The sequence below is a fragment of the Balaenoptera ricei genome, chromosome 2, assembly GCF_028023285.1.
Source record: "Balaenoptera ricei isolate mBalRic1 chromosome 2, mBalRic1.hap2, whole genome shotgun sequence".
NCBI classification, from domain to species: Eukaryota; Metazoa; Chordata; class Mammalia; order Artiodactyla; family Balaenopteridae; genus Balaenoptera; species Balaenoptera ricei.
In genome coordinates, this window is record NC_082640.1 from 166614550 (window position 1) to 166639116 (window position 24567).

The following is a 24567-nucleotide window of genomic DNA, read 5'->3' on the forward strand; positions in this document are numbered from 1 at the left end:
ATATGTCGCGACACAGTATAAGCAAATTTCAAGGTTAGTGTAGCCAATCAAAATTAGTGTCATAAAGGTAAAAGGGAGAGGCTGTTTCTCATCAAGTTGCATCCAGTGAAGACCAAGGACTCATTTTAATGACTTGTCAGAAAGGCGCTAACTGGTCAATAGGCATCACACCCAACTCCAGGTTGAATGATCAAACTGCTGTTACAGCTCTGATGTCCAACTTCCTCAAAACTTTTATTTTAGTCAAGGTCAGTCAAAGTCATCTTGGGTGGCTGACTATGCTCCCAGAAGTAAAATTTGAGACCCAATTTCTCCACTTGCCACAATCTGCATCATCCACACTTTTTCAAGGATCTGATGCTTCTAAGATGAACATTTTAACTCCATTTCTTTTGAGTTGGCTGCTAGGAAGTTAGGGCCAGATTTGTAGCCTGGTTCTAACATGCATTTTGTGTACAAAGTTCACTCCTGATTTAATACTGTTTTCTCCTTTGTTTCCCCTTTACTTACTTATCCTACGTAAATTTCATGGTGTTGCACCGTTATGTAGCTCTGTAAGCCCTCCTAAAAACTTTCTGGGAAAAGGCAATGCATAAACAAACTTTAGCTAAGTTTTACCATAATCAGGATAACAGTGAATACGCATACTATATATCACAGGCTGATTCAGGTCAAAGATCTCAGAGATTTAAAAAGGGAAACATTTCTTAGCAAATTCATATTCTGTAGGATAAAATTCAACTTATAGAAATCTGAATTTCAATAGTTAAAAGTAAATGTAAGATGGATTCAAACTGCCCCTAATGAATGCTTTCCAGAAGTTTCTGAATTTCCAAAAAAGTTCATGAAAAAATTGAAAGATTCAGGTTTTAAAAAAAGTCTGCCTGGAGAGGTGCCTGGCCATGGTACGTTATAGCATACAGGATAACCAGAGGTGGAATCTTTATTTCACAGGTTTCAAGATACAGTACAAAACGAATCTGTACATCTCTCTATTAACAGGATTTGTTTACACAATTATATTACACTTCACCAGCCTTTATACTGAATTTAATTAAATACAAAATAAATTTACAGAAAGTCTACCATGGTGTTCTTTCCAATGCCAGCTTACGGTCTTTTAAAACGTTTCCTAAATATTGATAGTGGTTACACCTTGATCGTATCAATATTATGTGGTTTTTTTTTTTTAAATCAAAGAGAATAGTGTCATCTTGTTATTCCCAACAGGAAAACCGGTGCATGTGAGGTGACTCCCTGCACACAACCAAGACATCCTTCTCATGCACACATCAGGTTTTTACTTGTGCAAACACTTTAAAAATACAAATCATTTTTACTTGGAATATTTTCAATTTTCTTGAAATACCAAGTGGAAGGAGAAATTTAGCTTCTTTTCGAGGACTACTACACATTTAAAAATCAGGTAGTGCCTCTGACAATATGATATTCAGAAATTTTGTATTTTCATTTATATTTAAGAGCAATGACTGATGAAAAGTATTTTTGTGAAAATAGAAGTTTCTTTTGCTTTATTTCTTGCACAGTTGTAGTCAAAATATTGTATAACATAATTAAATTCACTTTCAAAACAAACACTGTTATTGGGACAAATGTAGCCCACATTGCTCTTCTTGGTAGGTAAAGGGGCTGTTTCTCTGAAGCATTTTTTGTTTTGAAATGTGCATGTGAAATGTTAGTCCAAACCTCTGAAAAAGGTTTTTTGCAGATGTAGCTAGACAATATAATACACATGCTACACACATGAAGAGTTGTGGTCTTCATTTATAGGCTTGCATGCATACTTCCAAAACACTGGTTTGAAGAACAAACATGAGGAGCAAAGAAAGGGAGAAAAAAAAAGCTTATACAAAATATTTAAGTTTCCTGGAGGCAACAGCAGCTCCTTAATTAAATAAAGCAACAGATCATGGCCAGATCACCAGCAGAAGTTTCTACAACTTCCCAATGGTACAGAAATAAAATGGCTTAGCAGTAAAACTCTCACAAATTAACCTTATATGCAGAAGGGTAACACATCCTCAACAGTATTAAGATTAATGACTCACAAGTTCATCTAAATGCTAAATAATAATGAATTTTGAAAAAAAGAAACCTTTTGGTTTATTTTTCTGTGCCATTGGATATTAACCAAAAATAAGATAAGCCTTACCCAGAATACAGAAACAAAAGCTCCAAAAACAAAAAGGAAAAAAAAAAAAACCAAACCCCAAACCCCAATGCTACCTTTGTTAACATAAAACAAAAAGCAAAACAGTTAGTCTCAAGACTCTGGAACAGTTGACTAACCAACAAACCAAATGCACAAGAGAATAGAAGCTAAGTAGAGTACTACTGTCATCACCTTGGAAGGCAGGAAGACAGACTATAAAAGGGATTGGGAGAGAAGGGCTACCACGGAGAAATGAAGCCGTACTCTATCTGCTAGCTCTAAATTCTAACATTAAAACTCCTGAATCCTGGAGTTAGTTTAATGTCACTGACATTAACTAGCTTTAGTTACTGTCATTTTATTCAAATGGATGCCATTTGATTAGGTAGGTATTGAGCATTATTTTAGGAGAAACACCAAACCCAGTTCCTATTTGCTTAGGTATCATGTCCCTTGTACAGAATGAAAAAGGGAGCAAAGTATTTTGAGACAGTCTTTAAATGAAGCCATAGGAACTAAGTTATTTTAAATTTACCATTCAAATTTCCAGTAGCAAATGACCTAGGGTAAAACAGGAGGTGGACAAAAGCCAAGAAAAAGATCTATTTGGAAGATTAATAAAAAGGACATGGCTAGTGGTACACTAACGGGAAGTTATTGCCTGGAGAACAAGACCACATTTTCCCATCTGCCTCTGGGTAGTGCACACTGCTTTAAGAAATGTTTTTTCAAAGTACTAACAGAGGGAAGTAAAGATAGAGATAAGAATGCTGCTAAACGAAAAATTAGGTGGATGGTAGAAAAACATGGAAGTTTAGTTGTTAAAGTTTTAAATAAATTAAAACAGTTCCTTCGAAATGAAGCGTGGCTGCTATTGTGGGTCATACTTATTTTGAAGGTTGGGGGAGAACAGGCAGGGGTGAAGACACCAACATACTGTACCGACTGTACTCTAATCTCTAATGTAAGAGATCAAACAAGTCTTAATATTTACATGAGCTGCCCAAAGCAACATTACACTTCTGAGGGTAAAATTTCCTACCTTTCAGATCTGCATTTATACATATGGTTCTCGCTGTCACCACCTCTTCCTATTTAGAAGCAATTATCTAGGAGGAAAGTTTGCTTACCAGGTTTCTCATAATACTCTAAACACCAAAAAAGCACACTACTTCACATTTAGAGCCTTCATGTTCATTACAGACTAATTCACTCTAGTTCTAAATACAATCTCTACTTCAAAAACCAAAGTCTTACAACTCTTCAAGTTTTCTGGCAGATGAGGGGTTATGGAAAAAGAGTATAAAGATTAATATAAACAGACTGAGGTCAGCAGGCACAGAAAGCCTGCTCAGACACTAAGAGGGCCTCAGACCAGATACAGGCTGGTGAACGCTGCCATCTGACAACAAAAAGGAATACAAATTTGGTTGAAGTTTTCATTTTTTCATTTGTGGTATGTGACCTTCTCTGTTTTCTTTGTTGTTGCTGTCGTTGTTGTTCTCCGTAGTACTTAACCAGACAATTCTGAAGTGTAATAGCCTTGATTTTCCTGATGTTAACAGTGGGAGGGTGGTGAATACAAAAGCTAAGCAAGTGGTTGATCTTCTACTGTAACATCAAACTGCAGAAATAAAAATCTCCCTGAACAGTACAAACAGGCTTTGGCTTTCCTCAACCACTGATTTTAATGCATCTCAGATTCTCTGAGTGTTAGTACTGTAATGGTAGTCACTGTATGCCATAGCTTGGCAACAATATTTCATATTTTAAAAATTCAGGAGGGTGGTCTGTTCTTTTGCAATAAGAAATGCAAAGTAAAATAAATCCTGGGAACAAATGCTTCAACTTTTGGAAAAGTGTGTCTGTGATCCTGGTACCCCACCCAGAGTTCTTCAATATTGTTTTCTAATCTCTCCCCTTTAGTCCATCCTCTGGCTTCCAGATAAAGGCTCTGTATACTCAAAACAAACAAGCAAATTACATTGAGTAATTTGGGGCAAGTTCACGTGTTAGCTCAAGAAGTCAGTTCACAATGTTTTCTATATATTCCATTCCAAGGAAATGAAGTTCACATAAAACTCTTTAACATTGCCTTTCAGTCTTTGAAGGAGAGAAGTATGGTATAAAGTATGACAATCACCAACAGTAGGAAACCTCCCAACCTTGCCTTTTAAAGTAACAAATATGCTGAATATGTATACTTGCATGTGGCCTGGTAAAAGTTGCTCGGTTATCGCAGTTCTGAAACACTTTGAAGACTTTTTTTTTTTATAACTTAAAAGGCAAGTTCTATTTTCAGACTTTCAAACACGTCAAGGTTAAATTTGCAACTAACTGGGTTTTCCTTTTTACATCGATCAGTTTTTAGTGTCGACGCATGAGACCTTAAAGATGGTTGACAGAACTTATGCACATTGAAAGAATGACCAAAAGGACCCAAGAAAGATAGTTGGACACAGCAGACATTACCTTGAGTGTCTCACATGTTTCCAGGAAAAAAAAAGGGGGGGGCAGGGGAGCCACTGAGAGTTGTTATTCCATACGGCACTGAAACGGACATTCAACTCAGTTTAGGTAAGAGTTACTTATCCCTGAAAATAAAGGCATCAGATTCTAAGCAGCTTTAGGAATTCAATGCTTCCTTGTGCCTCTTCCAGGAGGTGGCCACTGATCCAAAGTCCTAAATCAAATGCAAGTGTTTTTGGTAAACGATTTCCTTGTTTGTCACTGGTCAAGGCTGGCCGCCGTGGGTCACTGTGGTGGTTGCTGCTCGGGCGGTCCCTCCTGCTGTGGTGGTGCTGGCTGTGGCCCGGGAGGCCTGGGGACAGGCATGTCCTGGTGCTGCCTCTGCCTGTAAGCGATAACTGTCCCCAACAGCAATGCGATGATGGTCATGAGGTAAAGGTCCCACTCAGGTCCCAAAAGCTGGTCCATATCAAGCTGGGTGAACAGATCTCGAAGCTTAATGAGAAACGTATAAAAATCATTATGATCGTTAAAATGTAATAGAAGTAGCTAGGAAAGTTACATCACAGATTAGAGATAAATACAGAATTTATTAAATCAGTTGGTTTTAGTAACATTTTGCAATGTGTGCCAAAAAAAAAAGGGTTTTACTAAACACAGAACTACCATATGACCCAGCAATTCCACTCCTGGGTATATATCCGAAAAAACAGAAACACTAATTCTAAAAGATACATGCACCCCAATGTTCATAGCAGCATTATTCATAATTGCCAAGATGTGGAAGCAACCTAAGTGTCCATCAACAGATGAATGGATAAAGAAGACATGGTACATATATACACAATGGAACATTACTCAGCCATAAAAAAGAATGAAATTTTGCCACCTGCATCAAAATGGATGGACTTGGAGGGCATTATGTTAAGTGAAATAAGTCAGACAGAGAAAGACAAATAGTGTACGATATCACTTATATCACTTGTTGAATCTAAAAAATACAACAAACTAGTGAATATAACAAAAAAGAAGCAGGCTCAGATACAGAGAACAAACTAGTGGTCATCAGTGGGGAGAGGGAAGAGGCGGAGGGGCAATATAGGGGTAGGAGACTAAGAGGTACAAACTATTAGGTATAAAATAAGCTACAAGGATATATCATACAACATGGGAAATATAGCCACTATTTTATAACTATAAATGGAGTATAACCTATAAAAATTGTGAATCACTATATTGTACACCTGTAACTCTATAGTACTGTATATCAACTATACTTCAATTAAAAAAAATAAAAATAAAACCCACCAGACTTTAACAAAGGATCCAATCTAATAAAATTAAGGACAACACAAGACAAAAAAATAAAGACAATGAGTTCAACTGAAAAAAAAAGAAAGTTTTAAAAGCCTTCAACTGAAACTCAAAATAATGTCTGAGGACCAGAGCTATTAATTCTTAACAGCTGACTATATAAGGTATCTAATATGGTTCCTTTCCATCAGTAACCTAATGCACTGATTTCCAACCATTTTTCACAGGAAATATTTGAAACAAACACTGGGGACAATGGAGGACCAAGGGTGGGTGGAAATCAGTATCTTGACACACCTCACCTATAACCTATTTTTAGTGATGACACACTAGCTAAAAAGCTCTCTTCTAATGAAAGCAGGGCTATTTTACTACTTCTCTCATGTAACTGAAAATGACAGGAATTCAGAAGTTTAATAGCTGAACAAATAATGCTTTTTAGTTAGGATTTAACTAAATATTTAACTGAAATTGAACTTAAAAGTTATTTTCTTCATCTGTGATATTTTAATTGTTTTAATGTCACTTAAGTTATTCCTGGTATTTTCTGACTGCTACTTACCCACAAAAAAAGTAAATATGGGGCATAATCCTTTATGTTTAAATAAAATTACATTTAAAAGGTCCCCATAATATATATTTGTAGGTACGGGTGCTAAAATTTTTCTGGAAAAAAAATTATAACAAACTATTAACTGTGTTCCCTGGGGTGGGACCTGCAATAGTAGACTTTGTTTTTCTGTATTGTTTGACTTTCTTACCATCAATACTTATTACTCTTTTTTTTTTTTTTTTTTTTTAAAGTTGGAATATCTAGGTGGTAGGATTACGGGGCATTTTATTGTTTTCTTGAAACTTCTGTATAAAACACAACAACTTAACATGGTGTATTACATGACCAAATCCTAGACTGTAATCAGTAGTTTATTAGTAATAAAAACTGTGAGAGACAAGGGTCTGAAATAGTCCTCAGAGAGAAAGAGCAGGTGGCCACCCTGTTAGCTTTTCAGTTAAAGGACCAAAGATCCTTTGAGTTAACGGAGCGTACAGCATACCCTGGCTCACGCTATTGAACAATTATAAATTTGACATTACAAATGTATAAGCAATCAAGAGGACAGAGGCCAACATCTCCAGCCCTCTGGAGCCCTATACGTGGAGGACCTCAGTGCACGGGCTAGGGTTGCAAAAGGGAGAAGTTGTCGAATTTCTCTTTATAGATGCTGAAGCAGCATGGACTAAATTTACATCTGTGTAACAAAGAGGGAAAGCCCCTTCCGGAATCTAGTGCTGAAATGGTGCACAACTTGTTCTGAAAGATGTTAACAAAAGGTTGAAACAGCATCCTTTTCTGGTCTGGCGTGAATTAAAGTTAAATAGCCCTTCTTTCTGCATACATTTTAGGACTTTCAGAGTTAAATGCTGTACCAGTGAATCCATTAGGAGGAACGACAGGTACTGTAAACAAAACAGAAAACTGGCGAACCCAAGAGCACCAACATTGTGTTGGTAACTAGAGTTGGTAGTTTTGAAGAGAATGGGTAACCCACCCATCTCCTAGCAAAGTTCTACCATTAAGCATATTTAAATAATTCAAGGTATTTTTAGGAAACACAGTTCCAGTGGTATTTTTAACATGTTCCACTATCAGAAGAATCTGAAATACAACAGCCTGGGCTGGTTCTCAGGTTCTACTTCTTCTTCCCATGTCGTAAATTCTCTTTTTAAGGCGCTGGTCTGAGTCACTGGTAGGCAGTCATCTGATTTAATGTTTACTGAATTTACTTAACTACTATTTCAAATTGCCATGGTTTAGTCTCAGTCTTCCCTAAACCAGAAAACATCTGCACCAATGAAAAATGCTTTAGCACTGGGAACCATTGTCAAATGTTACCTGGGAACTGTTAAGTGCTTTGTGGCTACACTCATCCCTCACCTGATGAGGTCCCTTCATCTGGGAAGAAGGAAAGAGACCAGACACTTGCAGGTCCTTCCTCCCCTCCCCCAACTTTGCAAAAACGTAACTGTGGACTGAGAAGGTTACATCATTTGTATTTTAGTTAAAAGAGGCATGGACCACTTACATTTGTTTCCCGTATGTACTGCAAGAAATAGACAATACCCAATTTGCAGAGTGCTAGGAAGACTGGTACTTGTGCATCTGGGCTGGCTTCGGCTGCCATGTCATAAAAACGTTTTGCAAGGTGAATATCCTATAACACAGGTAGCAAACCAAAGTTCATTTCTTGTTAAACTAAGTAAAAATAATTACTATTTATATATTAGGAAAGTTTATTTTACCTTTCAAGTTTCATTTTAAAATTTCCCTTACCTACAGAAAAAAACCCAAGCTTTAATTAGGTAAAATTTGTTTAATTATCTAACTGCTTAATTTTGACAAACTTAGCTGAAAAATTTAAAAGTTAACTTGTGTTCCCCTGATCTGACATCCCACTTGCTGTGCAGATACGGTGGACACAGTGGATACCTGTGGATACGGTGGATACCTATGCATAACACTGTTAACCTGGAGACTTCCAGGGGTGACCTGTAAGTCTCAAGTTAATATTTTCCTACTTATAACCAGTCAGTGTAAGCAATTCCTGGTTTCAGTCTGCAACAGTGATCTTCAAACTGGGGTAGACATACTCAAAGTTTTCCAAGGGGTGCATGCATGGACAGTGTTAAGGGACTCGCATCCTGTGTTTTCCTGTCTTAGATGTATTTCTATAAAGGGCGAAACAAGTCATTACTAATTTTGGCCCAGGTTGGAGTGCTCTGCATTCAGATAAGTGGTAGAATGGGATGGTGGGAGGTGCAAAATTCTCATTTAACAACCTCACTTCTCCCGTCCCCTGACTACTGTCAAAGAATACCAAACTCATAGGTAAGAATTCCATGAGACATGGGAAAGAAAGGCTAAACATTAAGACTGACTTTTTCTACATATTTAAATATAAGCAGTTACTTTCAGCTATTCTCTATACTTGTCCCTAAGGTGAATCTTTTTAGTTAAAAAGAAGAGCACCGGGCTTCCCTGGTGGCGCAGTGGTTGAGAGTCTGCCTGCCACTGCAGGGGACACGGGTTCGAGCCCTGGTCTGGGAAGATCCCACATGCCGTGGAGCAACTAGGCCCGTGAGCCACAACTACTGAGCCTGCGCGTCTGGAGCCTGTGCTCCGCAACAAGAGAGGCCACAACAGTGAGAGGCCCGCGCACCGCGATGAAGAGTGGCCCCCGCTTGCCACAACTAGAGAAAGCCCTCACACAGAAACGAGGACCCAGCACAGCCAAAAATAAATAAATAAATTAAAAAAAAAAAAAAAGAAATGTACTAGGATCTAAAAGATTAAAAAGAAAAGCTTGAATTTTAATTTGAATAAAACAAAAAAACAAAACAAAACAAACAAACAAAAAAAAAAAGAAGAGCACCTTCAAATAAAAGTAACAGTATGGTCAGTGGCTTTGACTTTTTAAAAAATGTAACAAATTTTATTTGTAGTCATATTTTTCAAGATCATGCATCAAACTTTATGTGATCCGCAGACTCTGCGTGGATGATTCAATAGGGTAACTAAATCTTATCTTATCAATCAAATCCTGAATTACTTATTCCAATTATAACCAATCCTCATCTTGTTTAATACTTAATATTTTTCTATCTATACTGGATGCTGGACTGATTAGCTTTTAGAGTATGAGTATCTCTTTTATTTAAAAAAACATAAAACAAATAAGAAAAGGTGATCATAATGTCTTATAAAAACTAATGAAATTATCCTGATTTTTATACATGATTAATTATTCTTAAAAGCTGAATCCCAGGGTTCCCTCCCCTAATGCTAATCAAAGGAATTCTGTGCCTTTTATCATAGTCTTTATTCATAAGAATTTGTACAAGCTTTACATTACAAATTAAATTATGATGAGAAAAGCACACTGATTTTCTTGTTTTACAGCCTATTATAAAAACAGACTGTTAGTTATATGACTTTAATTCTGATTGTCTTTAGCAAATTATTACTAAATGTATAAAAACCATAACTTATGTATAATCTTTACATTAGGCATCAAACCCATATTACTTTTATTTGAATTAATAAACAAAGTCAGACTTTCTGATAGACACTAAGTCTGATTTGGCTGACTGATCTTACAATGCAGGGAGGCTTCAACAACTATGTTACATGGCAGAGATCATCCACGAACTGAACGCACTCAGCCTGCAGCTCCAGATTCTTGATAAAATTATACTCAAGTATCTAATACTAATATAAATGTAAAATATCAAAACTTACATATTGGAATTAAAATACTCAAGTCTAATAAAATAAAAAAGCACTTTGACAAAAAACAGTGCATTAACAAAATGAAATGAACAACCTTCTAGAGTTAAAAGCACATAAGGTCACAAAGTGTCTCTAAGTGACTGAATGAGCAAGGAGTATCATTAGCTATTGATAAGCCTTGGGAAAGCCTTTTAGACATTACTCCCAGAAACTGAGAAAGTATGAGTCCAGTGATCAGGGAACACCTCCTTTTGCAAGTCTCTAGTTTCCAATTCTTTGCTTTCAACAGAACTGAACAGGGGCTTAACCAAGTTAACAAGTGACAGATCATTAGAAATAATTTTAATGACAGATCAGTCTGAGTTTTGGCATATGTTATGGACTAAATGTTTGTGTCTCCCCAAAATTCATATGTGAAACCCTACTCCCTAATGTGATGGTATGAGGAAGTGAGGCCTTTGAGAGGTAATTAGGACTGGATGAGGTCATAAGGGTAGAGCTCTCATGAACGGAATTAGTGTCCTTATCAGAATCCCTAAAGAGCTTGCTGCTTCTCTCTCGCTCTTTCCTCTTGAGAGGACACAGAGAGAGGAGGGCCTTCACCAGACACCAAATCGGCCGGCACCTCGATCTTCAACTTCCCAGTCTCCAGAACTGTGAGAAATAAATGTCTGTTGTTCAAGCCACTGCGCTATAGTATTGTCACCACAGCCCAAACTACCAAGACAGCATATAACTCTAAAGCAGTTTAAAGAATTAAGTGACCTTACTATAATAAAATTCTTCCCATTCCCATATACTTATTTACGTGCACAAGGTTCCAGTCATATATTTATAAAATGAAAACAAGAATTAATGGTAAACCTATTCCACGATACTTAGGCTAATTTTTAAAAATGCTCTATTCATCTCATTAAAAAATACATTTTCAATAATTACCACAAAAAGTAAAATTTTATCAAATTTTATAATATCATGAGGTTGATGAGAACAACAGTATATAAATAACTGACCAACTATGGCTAATAATATCTCGAGAATTTTTCTTAATACTTATGAGCCTATAATCATAGGAAATAAAATTCAAATTTGAATTTATACACTTTTTTGTTTCAGATAAGCATGATCAGTGATCAGTACATTACACTGGTATACAATTCTGTGGGAATAACGGACTAAAATATAAATTCAAGGAGAAAAGGAAAAGATACTATCTTCATTTAACAAATTTGCTGTGTATTTTAAAAAAATTAATAATGGGGTTATCAAATTGTTTTGGTATTTAAAGTCATTTAGTCATTTTATTTATAAAAATGTTAGTGGTTAAAATAGCTAGGACTTAGACCCTTTGAAACTTATGATGAGAAATTTTAAATGTCAAATTAAAAATGTGCAAGAGCATACACAGTTTTTCAAAATTATTTTAAGGGTACACAGGCAAAAACTTAAGACCGTGGGTCTAAAGAATTAGACCTTCCTAATTAGACCTTCCTAATTTTACCTTCATTAGGAAGGTAAAAGAATGAAGATAAGTTCATCAGTAGCAAACATTAAATTCATTTCAAAATAATCTAGAAATGATAGAATTTGGCTATTGATGGACAGTTTCTCAAACAGCACTTATCAACAGAGGCAGCACTGCTTTTCCGTTTTCATGAATCTGTCTTTGGCTTAATATCCTAAATATAACAGTGTAGATATCAATATGTGTGTGTGCTTGAGGATGAGAGAGATGCAGGGCAGTCTTCTGAAATATTACAAAACTGCCTCCTAACTTAGCACCTAAAATCTGAGCGCATTCTAAAGTAAACCTATTTCCTATAAAAATGAAGATGTTTCCCCCCAAATCACAATTACATTATTCATACATTTGTTTCAAAGTCACACTCACCTGTTTAATGCCTAGTCCTTTCTCGTGCATATATCCCAGGTTAAACATAGCTTGTGCGCTGTGCTGCTGCTCGGATGCTAGGCGATAATGAATAAACGCCGTCTCATAATCTACGTCAGTGCCAAATCCATAGAAATGGTAGTCTCCAAGCTTAATTCTAGCCACAGTATAGCCTGAAACAAAAGGTAAATGCAAAACTGCCAATAAATAAGGTGTGTTGAAAACAGACCAAACTCTTATTTCTCCTCCTGCTAACATGTTTATATAAAATAAATGTTAATTTGTAACACACAAACTTTATAACAAATTCTTCAGCCAACATAGAAATTCAGTAAAAATTTAACTAAAAGGGTTGCTCTTCTGAAGAAGGCTTTTGTAATAGTCAGGGAGAGGTAAAACAAAGTGGGTGTAATCTCTATTTCACTAATAATACTCCTCAGATGATCACTCTATTCTGTCATTTAACATTTTAAAATAATTCAACTGGGGACTTCCCTGGTGGCGCAGTGGTTAGGAGTCCACCTGCCGGTGCAGGGGACATGGGTTTGATCCCTGGTTCAGGAAGATCCCACATGCCGTGGAGTAACTAAGCCCGCGCTCCACAACTACTGAAGCCTGCGTGCCTAGAGCCCGCGAACCACAACAAGAGAAGCCACCGCAACGAGAAGCCCATGCACCGCAACGATGAGAAGCCCCCACTCACAGCAACTAGAGAAAGCCCACACGCAGTAACAAAGACCCAACGCAGCCAAAAATAAATAAATAAAATAAATAAATATATTAAAAAAATAATAAAATAAAATAATTCAACTGGACCATTGTTTAGGCTTGGAGAAAGGGATAGGCAGACAACGTTGAGAGTAGTATGTGTGAGAAAGAACTATTCAAATAAAAAGGAGTGGGGAAAGACTGAAATCTTAGGTTTTACACCTATAGTCTTACACATTCTATTAAGTTCTCATTTAATACAACATACTAGCCTCCAACTAAAAACCAGAGTAAAGCATAGCATGATATAAATGTCCAGTACAATAAAGACCTTGCAGTTCAACTTAGAAACCCTGGGACTGGAACTTCCATTTTAAGAATGAATACCAATCATGAACGCAAACAAGTTAAGCTACAGTTAGTATCTCTGCTTAATTTTAAAGTGGTGAATGACATGATTTAATCTTTATGTGAGATTAAAAACAAACAAACAAAAAACAATAAAGAAAGGTCCCTGGGTGAAATTCTTATCCTAGAATTAACCAACCACTCACCTTGTGAGGCGGCCCGGTTCCAGTGCAGCAAAGCTCTGGGATAAGTTTCATTCTCACCTACGATGGTTGCTTCTCCTACAGGGAAAGTTGAAATACAAATCAGGTGTTTAAGGAAAGGCCCTAGACTTTTAGGCTTTATCTGCAAACCAGGGTGGATACATGGAGCATAATTTAAATAAGAACTAGGATATAACAAATATTAAATGAAAAAACTATTGAAATTAAACAAGTATGGGAATAAAATACTGAGTTCAAAGGAATCATTGCATTCAGGGCAACACTACTTCCTGAGACACATTTTCACCACAGAACTAATAACGAGACTACTGAAACACTAGAGATCTACATACCACTGGAAAAACAATGTTTCTGCATCTGCTGTAGATTGAAAAATGTATTTACTGAAAGCAGTTAACTTTATGATGGACGTCAAATCCATTTCTATCGTCAACTGTATAAAACTAACTTTGATGGCTTAGAAACCTGAGGTAAAATAACTTGAGCATGTGTGCTGTTATGTTCTAGTTATAATAATAAAGAAGTATCTTTGTGGCTTTTCTTTTTAAACAGGTTAACCCAAGGCAGGACTAAAATGAACCTTACTCTGATCGAGAATGAAGGCCGCGTTGCTTTGTGCCACTTCATAGCCTTGCTCCGCCAGCAGGAGGTACTGGATCACTGCGGCATTGTAGTCACCATCTTTATAGCTGTTATAGGCAGTCATGAGCCTCTCAGACCACCGGCCCCGTTCACATACATTCTTAAACAACTATGAAAACAGGAAAAATAATCAATACAAGATTAAGAAAGATATGTCGGAAAATCATTTTTGCACTTTGGCTATAAGCAATTGTTAAGCTTGCTCTCTCAATCTCTGGCAGTTTTACTAAATATATATATAAAAGTCTGGGATATTTATTTGAAGCTTTCACTTAGTCTTTAGAACAGGTTTATAAAAATAATAGCAAACAATTATATACCATTTACTCCGGCCAGGCACTGTCCTAGTGATTTATGTATAGTATGTACACTGACTCACTTACTCCTCCCATGAGGGACCACTCTCTTATGAAGTAAGTCCTAGTAACAAACAGCTCCATTTTACAAGCGAGGAGACTGAAGCATAGAGTGGTTCAGAAACTTTGCTAAGCATTTAACAATGCCCCTCGAAAGTGCCAATTACGAGAAAGCTAACAACGTTCATTTAACATACACTTTTTGAGGCTGACTATGTCTCAGATACTGTCTTAGGTGCTAGAGAGACTGCAGACAATAATATCTGCGCTTATAAACGCTGATTCCAGGAGGGAGAGACAAATGGAACTAATAAGTGTGATTCTAACACACAGACCCTCAGAGCCTTCCCTCAGGATACCAGTGCTAGTTGGCTAAGTCTGTTTCTGCTCTAGAAGAAATCATGCAAAGAAAACCAGAATTAAAACAGTAGGATTGGGGGTGGGGCAGGAGGGAGGTCCAAGAGGGAGGGGATATATGTATACATATAGCTGATTCACTTTGTTATACAGCAGAAACTAACACAACATTGTAAAGCAATTATACTCCAATAAAAAAATAAATAAAACAGTAGACTTTCCTACTGGGCAAATTAATTTCCTACATACAGGTTGGTAGAAAAGCCCTTACCTCCACTGCGGTGTGACACGATCGCATCACACCTGTGCCACTGGCATGCATCTGAGCTAGGTTATAGAAAGCCAAGATATGGCCTCCCTGAGAAGCTAAATTAAAATACTTCAAGGCCTGTTTATAATCCCTCTTGACTCCAATGCCATCTGTAAGGAAAATCACACGAGAGGTTAGGAATAGTCTTAAATAAGATTTAGCTGAAGCATCAGAGAAGACTTACATAGGAATAAAACTAAATGAAATTCAGAATTCTTACTCTGGAAAGATGTGAATCTTATTAATATAGATTTATACATCAATACAGATTAATATACTCTACAATGAAACACAAGATGCACACATCATTGAATTGGGAGGACATTAATCAGCTAGAATTCGATAGCTCTCACTTCCGTATCATAGTGGCATCTAGAGGAAAATAAGTCATGTAGATTTGGTGTGTCCGTCATTAATTCCAGCGTTACTTACTGTAGTACATGGAGCCAAGCTGTAGTTGCCCATCCACCCAGCCTTGTTCAGCAGCTTTCTGGAAATACTTCAGTGCCAGATCATAATTCTGTAGAAAAAGAGGTCATATGATCACATGATAAGGAAGCTCAAAAGGCTGATATACTCAGAAGTCAGGAGATTCATTCATAAAAAGAATTAACAAAGCATACAGAAAATATTCTTAAAATCATTAAAAGGATGACCTTCTAATTTTTTATAATACAAAGATGGTAATATTTTTTAAGTCATGGGGGATTAACATTTAAGACTGTTAAAAAAAGCAAATATGGGCTTCCCTGGTGGCGCAGTGGTTGAGAATCTGCCTGCTAATGCAGGGGACACGGGTTCGAGCCCTGGTCTGGGAGGATCCCACATGCTGCGGGGCCCGGAGCAGCTGGGCCCGTGAGCCGCAATTACTGAGCCTGCGCGTCTGGAGCCTGTGCTCCGCAACGAGTCTGCGATAGTGAGAGGCCCGCGCACCGCGATGAAGAGTGGCCCCCGCTCGCCGCAACTACAGAAAGCCCTCGCACAGAAACGAAGACCCAACACAGCCAAAAATAAATAAATAAAAATAAATTAAAAAAAGCAAATATACTATTTTGTGAAACAATTTGCATGTCTGCTCTCAGAAGGCATAAACAACACTAGTAGAACAGCAGGCCAGAAATTAAGAAACAGTCATCATATCTTTTCGATTAACCAACTAACCCTTTTAAACCTCAGTATTTCTAATATTAAATAAGAAAAATTCTCTCCTTGTTTGTTCTTCCCTGGGTAGTTTATCAAACATTGTATGATTATTAGATTTCAAATATCAGACATATCCCCAAAGAAAAATTAAAACAAAGGTCACTACTGGATTTTAGTACCCTAAAATGACTAGAAGGAATCAAAATGAGACCACATTACTGTCTTTTGTGCTAGGAAATACCTACAGATTAGAATTCTATACCTAGCTCTTAGTTTCGGGCCCAAATTAAAAGAACACATTGCTTGGAGAGACCGCACAGAGATGCGGACAGCGACGAGGATCCGGGAGCATCCAACATGAGCAAGTAGCACAGAAGAATGAAGAGCAACGGCCCAGGAAAACCAAGACAGCCCCCGGGAAGAAAGAGCTCAAGTACGGTAGAACCAAAAAATGTCACATGGGGTTGACATTGAGGTGGTTACTGGTGAGCTATGTAGAGCAGTTACATGAGGTAAAAGCCTGACTGCTGAGAGCTGAAGAGTGGATGGTAGCAGCTCACATAATTCATTCTTTGGGGAAACCTGGCTTTGCAGGAAAGGGCTGGAGAGACGAGAGGTGGTAGCTAGAAGGGCAAGGGGTAGAACAGAAAGCTTTTCTCCCTCTACATGGGAGGACTTAAGAATTTTCTTAGGCTTGGGTGAAGAAATAGCAGGGAGATATTTAAGTCTGGGAGAGATGGCAGAGTAGGTGGGGTAGAGAGCATAGATGGAACAATGAGAAACAGCTTCATACCTTGAGGAGAAGGTGCCAGAGACACAGCCATTCTAAGAAGGCAGTTGCTATGGTGGGATGGGGTAAGGGGTAGTAGGGAACCAAACTCAAGAGTTTCAGCTCTGGTTATAATGAAACGGTCTCACCTGGGCTGACTGGGAGCTAGTTAAGGAATACTTCCCTACCTCACCAGCTGACTGCTCATTAAAGTCAGACGTTAGATTGAAGACTTACAACTTGAACTCCTCTCCCGTAGAGGTAAGCCATTCCAAGCCCACTCTGTCCAACTGGGTTGCCCTGCCAACCAGAGACAAAATGAAAGATTCATTACAAGATAGGCAAGAATAAATGACTGCAAAAGAAATAATTTACAAGCATATTCAAAACATGTTTTAGTACTTTTCAATTTAAAACAAAATTTTCTCCTTCCCATCAGACTAAACATGATACTGAGTTTTAGAGATTTGACTTTCAATAATTGCTGAAAATGAGTAAATAGTAAATTCACTTAGAATTAAATTTTGGTGACTTACCTTATGACTGTTTCATGAATTTATGATATAAAACATGACATGTATTTAATCTTTTCAAAATTAAAAGTAGGTCATTTTTTTTTTTTTTGGTAGTTTTTCACTGGTAATCTCCCACCCCGATAAAGAAGATGTTGCCATGGGGCAGAATCAACAAATTAATATTGGGATCAGGTGGCAAGGATATGCTTAAGATTGTTGGAATGTTGTGGAGCAAAGACAATTATTGTTTCGAGACCGAAAAGAGAAAAATCTAGTATTCACCTAAACTCAGAAGGACAGAGGCATCTTTAAAAGAGTGTCACAGTGTCCCTTTGGGAAACACTCCACTGACATTTGGGACTACAGTAACATGTACTAGCTGACAAAGAGGTCAGTGTACACACTGGAGCCCAGAGGGTCTTAAATATTCATAGGCAGCTTTCTCTGGGCCAAAGAAAGCCTAACTTACGTATCCTGGTTATGAAAACTACCCAGTCATGTAAGCTTTAAACCTCAAGTTGCAACACAAATAGGATAAATTATATAACACCCAATTCCATTACTAAAATCATTATTTCCCTGATCAGGAAACTTCTCAATGAAACTGAAACACAGAATTAATATTCAATAATCTGGTCCCTAAAAAAATACATACTGCTTTTTCCCGAGTAGGTTTTTTCTAGCCAATTCATCCATATGAATCATACTTACATAAGCACTTCCAATAATTTATGGAGTAAGTTGATTATGACTAATCCCCTTAACACAATAAACTTTCCTATTAAAATAACAGTAATATGGTACACATTTCAACATACTGAGTCATGAAGTCTTACCATGTCAGCAGCCTTTTTAAAGTAGTGAAGAGCTGTCTCATTACTCTGAGGTACAATATCGCTTCCCTCTGAATACATCTGGAAAACAGACCCCAGTCTCAATAGGAGCTGTAACCTTCTCTCCAATTACATTTTTCTCCTATCTCAGCTCATTCTGGGGTTTGTCAGATTTCATGGAATCTTTCAACAAAGTTTAAAATTCCCCACAGGATATTTTAGAATTAAAAGCAAAAACTTAAAAGTAGACATTTTTTATATATTCTATATCATGTCAAATTAATGACATCTATAAACATGAATATATAAAATCAGTTCACTGATCAATCTCAAAAGAAGAAATCTTTTTTTTTATTAACTACAGTTATTTTGTTTTTAAACATCTTTATTGGAGTATAATTGCTCTACAGTGTTGTGTTAGTTTCTGCTGTATGACAAAGTGAATCAGCTATATGTATACATATATCCCCATATCCCCTCCCTCTTGCGTCTCCCTCCCACCCTCCCTATCCCACCCCTCTAGGTGGTCACAAACCACCGAGCTGACCTCCCTGTGCTATGCAGCAGCTTCCCACTAGCTATTTTACATCTGGCAGTGTATATATGTCCATGCCACTCTCTCACTTCATCCCAGCTTACCCTTCCCCCTCCCCGTGTCCTCAAGTCCATTCTCTACATCTGCGTCTTTATTCCTGTCCTGCCCCTAGGTTCTTCAGAACCTTTTTTTTTTTTTTAGATTCCATATATATGTGTTAGCATACAGTATTTGTTTTTCCCTTTCTGACTTACTTCACTCTGTATGACAGACTCTAGGTCCATCCACCTCCCTACAAATAACTCAATTTCATTTCTTTTTATGGCTGAGTAATATTCCATTGTATACATGTGCCACATCTTCTTTATCCATTCATCTGTCGATGGACACTTAGGTTGCTTCTATGTCCTGGCTATTGTAAATAGCACTGCAATGAACATTGTGGTACATGTCTCTTTTTGAATTATGGTTTTCTCAGGGTATATGCCCAGTAGTGGGATTGCTGGGTCATATGGTAGTTCTATTTTTAACTTTTTAAGGAACCTCCATACTGTTCTCCATAGTGGCTGTATCAATTTACATTCACACCAACAGTTCAAAAGGGTTCCCTTTACTCCACACCCTCTCCAGCATTTATTGTTTGTAGATTTTTTGATGATGGCCATTCTGACTGGTGTGAGGTGATACCTCATTGTAGTTTTGATTTGCATTTCTCTAACGATTAGTGATGTTGAGCATCCTTTCATGTGTCAAAAGAAGAAATCTTAAACCCTGAGACAAATCTTTCTTCTCACTCTGTCCCAGTGCAAATGGTTGAACAATTGTTTGGGATAAGCAATTAAATGAGGAAAAGAAGAGCCGACAGCAATGTCCACCTTCCTTTCTCCTCTACCACTGCTTTCCCCATGATAAGATGCAGGGTATGCCTTAAATTCAGGAAAAGAAATAACTAAAAGGTTATTTTAAAAGGTTTCAAGCACTGAATGTCTATATAGTATACCAGGTATGGGAACTGATAAAAGGGCCAGGAGAAAGGAAAACTGAATGACCAGTAGTACTGTTTATATCAATGTAAGTATTAAGGAAATAAGTAAAGAAAATCTTTTTTTGAGATAAGGAAAATTAGTAAATCAGAGCAAGAATCGAGAGGGCTGAAATGAAAAGTTGTTAAATGCTAACAAAAATAGATAGGCAGGGACTTCCCTGGTGGCGCAGTGGTTAAGAATCCACCTGCCCATGCAGGGGACACGGGTTCGAGCCCTGGTCCGGGAAGATCCCACATGCCACGGAGCAACTAAGCCCGTGTGCCACAACTACTGAGCCTGCGCTCTAGAGCCCGTGAGCCACAACTACTGAGCCCACGTGCCACAACTACTGAAGCCCACGTGCCTAGAGCCCATGCTCCACAACAAGAGAAGCCACCGCAATGAGAAGCCTGCGCACCGCAAGGAAGAGTAGCCCCCGCTCGCCACAACTAGAGAAAGCTCGTGCGCAGCAACAAAGACCCAACACAGCCAAAAATAAATACATTAATTAATTAATTTAAAAAAATATATATAGGCAATACCAATTTCTATGCTGCAATAGGAAGTCTAAATGTAAAGTTCTCAGGCCCCAAATGACTAGCGGTGGCAAATACTGGTTAGATCTTCTCTTTGTAAAAGCTTTTGAGATATAGTCTACCTGAGCCTCCTAACCTTAGGACTTGGCTATAGATGAAAATATCCATTGGTTTATAATGTGTTAGTTTTCAAAATAATGAAAAAAGGAAGTTTTGAGATTATGCCATGACATATGGAATCTATTCATTAAGTCTCTAGACTTAAAGGTTCCCTTGCTTGAGAAAAGAACTGCATTGAGAGGTGGGTGATGGTTATCATATTTAAGACAATTAAAAGGTCTGCAGACACATTTCAACTCACTCTAAATGTCTCTTATTCAGCATGAAAGTAAACAGGTAATTATGACAGACTTAGCAAAAAACTGCACAGCATGAATAAATCCCTTATTACTGTGTATAATACACAAAAAGTAGGGGTGCAGGCAGTGACAGTTAACTTCGATGGAGAATTAACATACTGACAAGCAAATGCTATGTTACCTTTAAGTTACTTAAGAAAACACCTCAGAATAGCACTTATCTTAAGACAAGATATAATATGCTTGTATTGGAAATTTTATTTCCAGCTTATATTTGGTAAATTGTAGATGATGAATACAATACGTGCTTACTATGTGAACACCTCTTGCTATTACAGAAAATGTTCACAGGATGTACAGTACCTTTCCCAAGAAGGCCATGGCATGGGAATTGCCAGCATTAGCTGCTAAATTGAAGTAGTCAAATGCTCTCTGTGAGAAAGGAATTTATGAAAATTATTAGTTGTTAATAGAACCTGCCCTTGGCTTTTAACCAAAATAATTACTTCAGGAACATTTTTAAAAATCTTGTTATACTGCAGTATCTCAGTTTAAGTAAATGGCAACACAACGTCTACTGGTTGTCTGAGGTACCCACCCCACTTCCCTCTCATATCCAATCCATCACTAAGTCCTATTTCTTTCACCACCAAATATTGATACATCTTGAATCCATCTACTATCCTCCATTCCCATAATTCTAGTGTAAGCTGCATTATCTCTCAGCAGAACTTCTGGAACGCTCCCTCCCCTGATCTTTCTGCTTTTATTCTTGGGGTCATCCAAAGCGACTGTTCTTAAATCTCAACATGCTGGTCCTTCCAGCCCCTTGAAGTGCTGCAGGGAATACACTGACATGACCAGACACTGTTTATCTCAGTACTGTTTCACCTTGCTCCCTGCACTCTGGGTACACCAGCCATGTTCCTTCCTGCCTCAGGACCTATACACATGCTGTTCTTTTTGGGCTGGAATGATCTTACCTCCAAGGTTCAACTTAAATGTCATCCACGTCTCTTCAGAGACAAGTGCCACCTCCCCCTCATTAACCTATCATTGGACTCATTAATTCTCCTTTGTAACAACAATTTATTACATATTTGTTGGTGTGATCATTTAAAAATTACCTAATGCTTCTATTAAACTTGAAGCTCTGTAACGGTAAGGACCAAGGGTAAGGTCCAGCATTGTATCCTGAATGCCTTGCAGTGAATGGGACAGGTGGTACTCAAACACTGGTTGAATTCATGCAATTATATATTGGGAACTCCTTTTCTTCTGTGAAAATTTATCACTGTGTAATTGTTTCACAGGTAGGCAGCATACACCACCAAGAATATCGCAAAACTTGTTGTGTAAAGGTATGTAGCAAATTCTTAACCAGAATTCTGTTCTCTCACCTGACATTTTTACTAACCAGTTCATCTGATGCTTCACTGGCCTAATGACATGCAATTTTAATGACCTAAAGACACCTAAAGTTGTCAAAATGCTGTTTGAATAATAATTTTAAAAAGCATCAATATTTGGTATAGTTTTAGTGATAATGTATCTTGTTACAAACTAATTCTTAAAGTTGATGCAATATGGTGCTTGAAATAACCTTAATTAGAATACTTAACTGGTGTGGTAGAAAAACAGTTTTATTAGTTTGACGAACATTTATTGAGAACTTAATATTATACATGCTGGGCACTGCCAGGTGCTGGGAATGAAGTGGCAAACAAGGCAGACATAGTTCATGCTGTTTTGGACCTTATATTCTAGCAGGGGAAACAATTACATAATTAACTAATTTATAATGGACAAAGGCCACAGGGAATACAGATTTTCAGAAGTGATAACTGTGGTCCATGACCTGTTCTTGGAGTGGGGTTGTGGTCAGAGGAGACATTCAGGGGAAGAGATCCTGGAATTGAGTTCTGGAGAATGAGTAGGATGGTTATGTGAAGAAAGGAGGTGGGATAATAATATTCACTCTAGTCAGAGGGACTGGCCTTCCAGAAGTCCTGAGACAGGGAGGTTCTTAATATTTTCAAAGATCTGAGAAAAGGTCCGTGTGTCTGTGACTCAGAAAGCAAGGGGCTGGTGAGGTAAATAGAGACTGGTACAAGGCCTTGGAGGTCATGTTAAAGGTTTTGGTTTCCAAGCTACTAGAAATTACAGACCACTCAAAAGAGTTTTAAGCAATGCAACTGCACGATCAGATGCACAGTTTACAAAGACAGGCTATTGCTTAGGAAATGCAGGCGGGTAATTATTCACACAAGTGATAGGTGTATATTGATGGCAAGAAGGGAAGAGATGAGCGATACACAGGACAAAAAGCAGACCCAAGTTGGTGAGTGGATATGGATCTGACTGCTATAGTTGTACACTCCTAATTTCTCACAAACTCAACACTGAATTTTCCTCAGTTCTAGGAAATATTTTCCAATAGGAGTTTTTAAAGACATACTTCTATCACAATACCTATAGAAAACCAAGACACTGTTTATGCATTTTTGGCCGTATTGAGAACTAGGTTTTGGAATTAATAAAACCTTTCCCATCACTACGAGGTATGATCACATTTTTGTTCCTCAGTTTCCTCAGGGGTTAGATCTTGAAAGCTCATTTGTGATGTTATCAACATCCGTTAATCACAAAGCTTGATATTGTCACTGACTTAGCAAGAAATATATCTGAAGCATCATTTCTTGCTATAATATGAAATGTAAAGCCCTAAGAACAGGAAGGTTACCTGATGGTTTTGTTCTACTCCACGGCCTCCGTGCAGATGCAGCTGTCCCAGACCAACCTGAAAATGAACAAAAAGGAGGCAAGAGTAAATGGCAGCACCTGCCTCTGGCATGTAATGAGATTAGACCAACAAGAAACCATTTGGTCACAAAAAGGTTTCTGTTCATAACACAGAAAATTAAACATTTAGTCTTAATTCCCTAAGATATTACTCTTACATTTTTTTTTTGTTTTGTTTTAAAGACTCTTTTGATGTGGACAATTTTTAAAGTCTTTATTGAATTTGTTACAATATCGCTTCTGTTTTATGTTTTGGTTTTTTGGCTGAGAAGCATGTGGGATCTTAGCTCCCCGACCAGGGATTGAACCCACACCCCTTGCATTGGAAGGCGAAGTCTTAACCACTAGACCACCAGGGAAGTCCATATCCTACATTTAAAAAAAAACTAAAAATGTCTGCTTTTAGTTGCAAAGTATCCTGAAATAGAGGTGAAATAAAGGCATTTCCACACAAACTAAAGAAAAGTTCAAATCTTTTGAACTAAAGAGTATTCTTTAGGAAGAGGCAAAATTATCCTGGGAAGCTTGGAGATGCAGTAAGAAATAAAGAACAAGAGAAAGGTAAATTTGTGAGTAAATCTAAATTGGATGGACTGTATAAAAGAATAGTATCTTGTGGGGTTCAAAAGCATATAGGATTAAAACACATACAGACAAACTCAAACCAAAAGAGGATAAGAAAGGAGAGAAAAAGGAACTTGGAAAAGCAAAATAAAAGTGAGATAGAAAATTGAAACTCAAATATATCACTAATTACTCTACTTAAAAGACTGAATGGATTAAGAAAAATGAACAAAACTAGTCATTTGATGCTTGCAAGAGACATACCTTAAACATTAGAAGGTTGAAAGTACAAGATAGAAAAGATATTCCGGGTAAATACTAACCAAAAAAAAGTAGTGTAGCTATGCCAGTATTGGGCAAAATAAACTAAAGTAAAAAATATTTCTGGAGATAAAAGAGGTCATTT

General features: G+C 37.4%; 1 protein-coding gene across 2 annotated transcripts in view; it reads right to left on the reverse strand.

The window, feature by feature from the left end:
- Positions 1–1035: 1035 nt before the first annotated feature.
- SEL1L (SEL1L adaptor subunit of SYVN1 ubiquitin ligase) overlaps positions 1036–24567 on the reverse strand; it is a 56903-nt gene continuing 33371 nt past the window's right edge. The window contains exons 11-21 of one of the 2 annotated variants that reach the window (XM_059914771.1): positions 23539–23595; positions 21159–21227; positions 18344–18421; positions 17230–17292; positions 15513–15600; positions 15042–15190; positions 14001–14166; positions 13398–13472; positions 12136–12308; positions 8041–8169; positions 1036–5137 (exon numbers count right to left, since the gene is read on the reverse strand). In XM_059914771.1, the coding sequence (XP_059770754.1) occupies positions 4928–5137; positions 8041–8169; positions 12136–12308; positions 13398–13472; positions 14001–14166; positions 15042–15190; positions 15513–15600; positions 17230–17292; positions 18344–18421; positions 21159–21227; positions 23539–23595 (1257 nt within the window). In that variant the 3' untranslated portion in view covers positions 1036–4927. The remainder of the gene's footprint in view (positions 5138–8040; positions 8170–12135; positions 12309–13397; positions 13473–14000; positions 14167–15041; positions 15191–15512; positions 15601–17229; positions 17293–18343; positions 18422–21158; positions 21228–23538; positions 23596–24567) is intronic. The other variant, XM_059914772.1, reaches the window with a different exon arrangement.